At 38.4% G+C, this 7,469-nt stretch overlaps 1 protein-coding gene across 1 annotated transcript in view; it reads right to left on the reverse strand.

Moving 5' to 3' along the window:
* The window catches only part of SYTL5 (synaptotagmin like 5), a gene marked incomplete at its 5' end in the record, with an annotated part of 95,912 nt that overhangs the window by 8,211 nt on the left and 80,232 nt on the right, over window positions 1-7,469 (reverse strand). Inside the window, 2 exons of the mRNA XM_006768677.2 lie at window positions 4,385-4,529; window positions 5,593-5,801. Of these exons, the coding sequence (XP_006768740.1) occupies window positions 4,387-4,529; window positions 5,593-5,801 (352 nt within the window). The remainder of the gene's footprint in view (window positions 1-4,384; window positions 4,530-5,592; window positions 5,802-7,469) is intronic.

A 7,469-nucleotide genomic window follows, 5' to 3' on the forward strand; every position in this document is an offset into this window, starting at 1 on the left:
TGGATAATAGAAACCATTATAATCTTTTGAACAATAATAGATACAGAGGCAGAGCTGCCTCAAACAGATTGTCAAACTGCAGCGGGAAGGGCTGGGAGGGTTGGGCAGGAGGAAGATGGGTAAGAGATCAACCGAAGGACTTGTATGCATGTATATAAGCATAACTAATGGACATAAGACACTGGAGGGTAGGGGAGGCCAGGTAGTCAAGGGCCGGGGGGGGGGGAGACACATATGTAATACCCTTTGTAATACTTTAAGCAAGAAAACAAAAAGAAAAAGAAAAGAAAATAAACACATGAATAGTTAGAATTAGCTTGAGGAAAGAATGAGGATCATCGAGTATAGTTACAGGAAGCAGAATTCAACTCACTGCAAGGAAGACATGTCCATGATGAGAACAATTTGAAACGTACTGGGCCCTTCTACTGTTATTTGAGTGTTCCCTCTCTAGAAATGTTCAATCAGACCACATTACAGCAAGAAATTGCCATGCACATTACATATATCGTCAGTCCGAAATATGACTATATCTTTGAACAAGGCTTTAAAAATAGTCTACTCCCTGCTCAGTTCCTTATTCTATTACCTCATCTTCTAGGTCAAGGTATCCAGAATTATGACAGTTCACCAATGAAGCAAATGTTTATCTCTTGTAAATTTAATTCACTCCATTGACCTAAAAAATGCCGGGATAATGCTGTTATTGACACACTGGAAGTTCAAAGATGTGGTCAGCACTATTTGTCATTTTTGTGCTATGACTAAACTTTCGGAAGTTAATGGGCTTAGAAGACAGGACATCATTTACCTGAAGTTATTTAGCAATAAAGTAGATTTTATTTATTAAAAAAAGAAGATTCTTTGCAAAGGCCATGAGATGGGATAGAGTCTGCCGCATTTGAGAAGCAGAAAAGTGCACTGTGTGACTAAAGGGAAGGGGAGGAAGGCATGGCTTGCAACAAGTTGGAGAGAAGGCAGCAACCATCATATGCATGGACTGGCAGGCCACGGGCAAGAATTTGGATTTTATTCTCAGGGGAATGAAAAGTCATGAAGGCGTTTTAAGCATGATCCAATTTGCATTTTTAATAGAACACTCAGTGGATGGACAGATAGATAATGATTAGCAAATACAATTAATGGTAGTAGCTGAATTTAGCTGGTAGGTATAAGAATGTTTACTATAAAATCATTTCAACTTTTCTGCATGTTTAAACATTTTAAAAATAACATGTTGGTTAAATCTGGCTACAGTATGAAGAATGGATTGCTGGAGAATAAGAGTGGCTACATAGACAGCAGCTAGGAGACTTTTCATAATCATAGAAAAGGGGGATGGTAACTTGGACTAGTGTGTTGGCGTAGAGATGGCAAGAACTGGGCAAGATTTTGAGATATTTAGGAAGTAGAATCAATATGGTTTCCTGATTGAGTTTGCCTCATGGCAAGGCATAAATTAAAGATCACTACCCAGTGCCAAGTTAATATAACTGAGTAGATGATGGTACCAGGTACTGAGTCAGGATATACTGGAGCAGAAAAACCTGGGTGCAAGGGAGAGGGTAGAGTGTTCAGTTTTGAATATGTTGGAAACATAATTTATCTCGGTGGAGATGACATACATGCAGTTGGATCTTGGATCTGGGTCTGGGTCTGAGAGAAAAGATCTGGATTGGAGAAGTGAGTTTGAAGTCATAAGCATATAAATGGCCATCAAACCATGACAGCACAATACATAATAATGCCTGAAAGTGTATAGAAAGTGATGAGAAAAGAAAGAACAAGCAGCAAAGAATCAAATGTTTAACCTTTAACAATTTTTAAGAGACAAGGAGAGGGAGTAACTAATAAAACAAAAATTAGGCACATGTATGACAAAAGGCTTTGGAGTTGCTTCCAGTCTTTTGCAATAAATTCCTTATGCATATTAATTTCTCACATATGTATCTATCTCTGTAGGATAACTAACCCAAAGTGAAATTGCTACATTTTGTGCACACACACGTACACACACACACACCCCTCATTTTTAATTTCAAAGTATTTATATTTGAAAAGAAAAGACTGCTTAGAAAAGCCACCAAACATAGACAATTTAGCTAACCATATTTAAAATGACATTTGATAGGATTGGTTAAATAAATCTGATATATCCCTATAATGTAATTCCATGTAGCCATAAAAAAGAATGAGGCTGTCAATATATTCTGATATGCAAGGGGAGAAAGGCCGACTTTCTTTTCACAATTTTGAATTATTTGAATTTGTTTTCATTCACATGTATTACCATTATTTAAAAATGTTCTTTGTACTTCTACACCATACTTAGTAAAAAAAATAAAGGTGTGACTTATAGATTAACTTATCTTTTATTTCTGAGAGCAGCACCAACAGATTTCTGATGCATACCTGAGTTTTGCATCATAGGAATGCCCAGTTAGATGTTGGTTTTTATAAAATACAGTGAATTGCTCTAAATGTGGTGAAGATTTGAACAAAATGTTCATGCTTGTCTTGAGTTCAAGATATAAATTGTGGACTATATTACTTTTCCACTTTCATTATTAGTGAAGAAATCCACTTTATTTGTCTACTTTAGAGATGTCTCCAGAGTTTACCATCATCACCCTTTCACCTCCCTTAAAAATGCCTTTGAAGACAGAATGAATCACATCAAGTCTGATGACTATTTTTCCAATATAGAAAACGATGATTTTAAATTTTTTGTTTTCTGTTTTCAAGAAAGGTGACAGAGATATAGGTGTGAGTTTTTTTTTTTAAATACTATATGTACTAAGCTACACTAGACCACTAACTTCAATTTTTTAGAATTAGTCTATTTTAAATAATATTTAAAATGGATTGCTTATTCTCTTACTAAGAATAATACTAAATATATTATTAAGTCTGCTTTCCAAATTCAAGAAAAAATTTAGAATATGGAGAATTGAGCTAGAATAAACCAGAAGATGATTCTAGTTTCCCTATTACTAAAAATCAATTACTATCTTCTTAGGGGTTTTATATGAATTCAAATGAAAAAATAAGCTGAGCGACTAAAATATGACTCCAGAAATAGAATAGGTGGAGTATGTTCATAGGTAAATAATCAGAATTTGCTCCACCTTCCTTCATCTATGTGTTCCTGTCCACCATGATAAGCATAGGATCATGCCAAGGACTTCAATGGAAAGAACACTGGCCTAGGAGTTACATGCTGGATTTAAGTCCTAATCCTCTACAGGAGTCACAGCTTCTATATGATTGTGGGCACGTCATTTCAGTTTTCTGGGTTCAGACTTGGAATCTGAAAAATGTGGAATCAGGTCTGAGGCACCTTTTAGCTTTAACAACCTTTGCATCTAAGTTTGGTTGGTTAAGCATCTGGAATTCCAGATGACAGAAAGTATGGTAAATTGAACTATTGGCCATGATTCTTCATTCCTTCCTGCATCCTCACTCTCACCAAGGTTTCATTATGAGCAGAATGTATTTTCCTGCCTCTTGATTTTGGGCTGGGCCATGTGACTTCCTTTGACCAATGGATTATCAATAGACATGATGAAAACATTGGTCACAGTATACATTATTTCTTATTCCCTTTCAGATAATGGCTTAGAACATTTTATAAAATATATGTTTGCAACAGAACTCTCTAATAGGTAGGTCATAACTAGGGTGACCCTATATCCAAATTTCCCCAGGTCAATCTTGGTTTACCTATGTCATTCTGGTATATTCATTTAGCTTCCTTCACTATCAAAGGTGGGTTTATTTAGATTATAAATTATATAGTCATGACAGAAAAACTTGAAAACTTACCTGGGTGAGCCACATAATTGCTAAAATAACAGGGCAACTCCCTGGCCTCAGCAATCATCCCCATACACCTTCTTTGAATCATGGGGGTTCCCAGGATGAGGAAAGGGTAGTCAGTATTCCTTCTTCTTACTCTTCAAGTGATCTACATTCTGAGTGGCCTCATTTTCCCTCAAACCATTTGAGGAAACCTAAAGTAACTAATAACTAGAAAAAGTGTGGGACTCCCAAGAGAACTATAGTGTCAAATAAGCTTGCACCAACCATTTCCCTTATGGTGTAAAGCTTATAATCATTACACAATTTGCTTGTTGACAGAACAATGTGGCACACTTTCTATCATCCAATCAAGATGTCCATGGGCCATGGACATATAATGGTACATGCTTTTTTAGACTTTTAGCAAGACCCTACATGTTCATCACACTGACATCTCTCCCCTCATGTCCTAATGCCCTCAAGTGAGAAATGCCAGGGAAGAATAAGTTCAGAACCCAAGCCTGCTACTGGTAGAAAATGACAGCCAAACAGTCTCAGGATGTCTCATTTTGGAGAATGGTACCTTCAGAGCTGACGCTTCCCCATGCTGGAACGAAGCATGAGTATACCCTCTACAGGAGTCCCAGGATTGTCGGCCATCTTCTGCCAAAGGTGTTGTTCTTCCCCCTGTGAGTCCATCCAATCCACAGTCTTCCCATGGCTCACACCTTAAAAAGGAAAATAGAAATATTACTCTTCACATATTAAATGTTTTGGTCTTCTGGAAGATATTTAGTAACCTCTGAGGGGGCCTTTTGATTACAGAGCCCTTCACTGACTTGTTCTCACTAACCATATCTAGTGAGTGGTGTTGAGTGAAATATAGCTTTTACAGCCTGCACTACTATCTTCTGCATAGATGATGAGAAACAATAGAAAGGGTACTCGTAGCTCCTTTCTTCCCCACTTTGGTAGTTTGCAGAGAGCTAGTTCATCTGGATTGAGTTTACACGACAGAATAAAAAACTGAACAAGGCTCTGGTGCTCTTTTTTTTCTAACAACTCTAGTTATTTGATCTGGGGAGTTTTCACTTTACTAGTATATATATATATTCTAGGCTCTCCTTAATCTATAATAAGTTGGTCATCATAGGGGTGGGTTTATTCTTAACAGGAATGTTGACCATGGTGCATGCAGAACACGTATGTCTGGACCAAGCTACAGAATACTGAGTTTGGGGTCTGCATGTGCTCCACTACTATAATTTTCCCCCTATACTTGTGCCTTGTGGTGTGTTTCCATGGTCTGCTTGCAAAACATCAGATGTTAGTTTTCAGGGAAAATTATTTGTTTTAACTAGTGTGAGTAATGGCTGCAAATTATGGACAGGGATGAGAAGAGGATGAAATAAAGTTGGTCTTGGACATCCTCTCTCCTATTAGAGTCTGTGTTGTCTGGTGATCCTCTCCTGGGAAAAACCTGAAGTAAGGCCCAAAAAAGCAGTTGAAATTCACTTAGACTAAAGTGTAAATTATACTTTGTGAAAAGAATGAAAATAAAAATTATGCATCCTAAACTTCTAGTTGAAGGACATATCTGTAAAGTTGTGAAGTAGTATATTTATTTTAAAAATGAACAGATCATTGGTTAAAGGCATGGGACATCTGTGGAAATTAAGGAGTCAGCTGTGCTGAAATTAAATATATACCTACTACATATCACACCTTCAGGAACCACTCCCAAACCCCATGCAGAGTCACAGACCAAATCAGGGTCCCCGAGTCCCTCACCACTTCCAGAATTCAAACGAACTCCTCCCAGAAAGATGTTGCTAGAAAAGGCCTCCTTGTCCCAGATGGTAAGTTCTAGGCAAACATTCTTTATATCATGGGGATGCAGGCCACAGAACATGAAAGTATGATTCCACTGAGGGTTAACACTCCTTTTTATTACCAGAGTTTTGTGCTTGGTGACTTTTCTATCATCAGGGAGCAGGTAGCTGCAGGAAAAAAATTGCAATCAAGCCATCAGTGAGACAGTAGATAGAAAATGGCATCCTTGAAATATTTCCCATAATTCCAGTAATATGTGTATTGGATATTCTCTCCCAGATTGTTATATGTCTAAATTTGGATTTACTTAGTGGGATGGTTTATTATTTCTTTTAGGTGGAGCAATAGTGAAATGCCCACACTCTCTTTTTCTTTTTATTAGGATACTTGGGGCCACCAAGCATGAGCTTCAGAATCATCTGCAGATGGCTGGTACTTGTGTTAGGCTTAGAGTTTTCCAGGAGAGACCAAGCTGTGAATCTTGGCAAGCTGCTGCTAGTGCCAGGTGTGGGCCCACTTACCAGAGGTATGGGGCACACTGAGTCCAGCTGCTTCTTGCATGAGAGATTTTAGGAAATTCTGAAGGATGAGCCATTCATACAAAAAAGACACAGCAGAAATCCAAGATGGCTGCCAACGAGATGGCAGGCTGCAAGATAGTGTGTGAGTGAGAGAACAAAAGGAAAGTGTATGGTCTTCTGGGGAGTATATGCATTTGTGAATGAGGGACAGCTATATTCCAAAGGACTGTCGGACTGGGGTCCCCTGGCTGGGCAGCCTCTACTGCTGCTGAAATCTCTCCCAGATCAGACGTCTCTGCCACAGAGACTGCACCATCTTGAAGGGGAGAGTGGCTGTGATCTGAAGCCCAGCCTTACTTTCAACTGGGGAGACCTTGGATACCTCATGGGACCCTACAACCACAATGCCCAGGGACCAGTTGCCTCAGCTACAAACCCGTGAACACCTGGACTACATCATCCCCAACTGAAGGCACCTAAAAAGCCTGTCAAGAGGCAAAGTGGTGCAAATATGCAGATGAACCCTACACCTTCTCACAGAGCAGATAGAAAGAACAGCCAAATCGAATAACATCTAACTGGAATTGGTGAATTCAACACAGCTGTTGAGGCAAACCATGGATGGAAAGGTCAGATATGGCCTAGAGAAAGGAGAGAGAGAGCTACATAACCAGACACCCAGAGATGAGTTATCAGGGGGAGACAAAGAAACAACCCGAATACAAAAAAAAGGAAAAAAATCACCAGAGGAAGTAAATGAAATGGAGGCAAGCAATATGTCAGAAAAAGAATTCAGAGCAATAGTCATAAGGTCACTGAAAGGGATGGAAGACAAATTCAACAATATGTGTAAGAACCAAGAGGAAATTAAGAAGAACCAAGAAGAAATGAAAAAAAAAATTACATAGATGCAATAAAGTACTCAATAGAAAGCATCAACAGTACACTAGAAGAAGTAGAGGACTGCATCAGTGAGCAAGAAGACCGAGTAGGAGAAAATACCCAAGCAGAGCAGCATCTAGAAAAAAACTTTAAAAAATAGAAGAGCATAAGGGAACTTTGGAACAACGTGAAATGAAACAACATCTGCATAATAGGGATGCCAAAAGGAGAGGAAACTGAGCAAGGACTAAAAAACCTGTTTGAAGAAATAATGACAGAAAACATCCCTGATATAGGGAAGAAAAAAACTCACACAAGTCCAAGAAACTCACAGAGTCCCAAACAAGATGAACTCCAAAAGACCCACATCTAGACACATTATAATTAAATTGGCAAACACTAATGACAAAGTAAAAATCTTAAAGACTGCCA

The sequence above is a fragment of the Myotis davidii genome, unplaced genomic scaffold, assembly GCF_000327345.1.
Source record: "Myotis davidii unplaced genomic scaffold, ASM32734v1 scaffold1263, whole genome shotgun sequence".
Lineage (NCBI taxonomy): Eukaryota > Metazoa > Chordata > Mammalia > Chiroptera > Vespertilionidae > Myotis > Myotis davidii.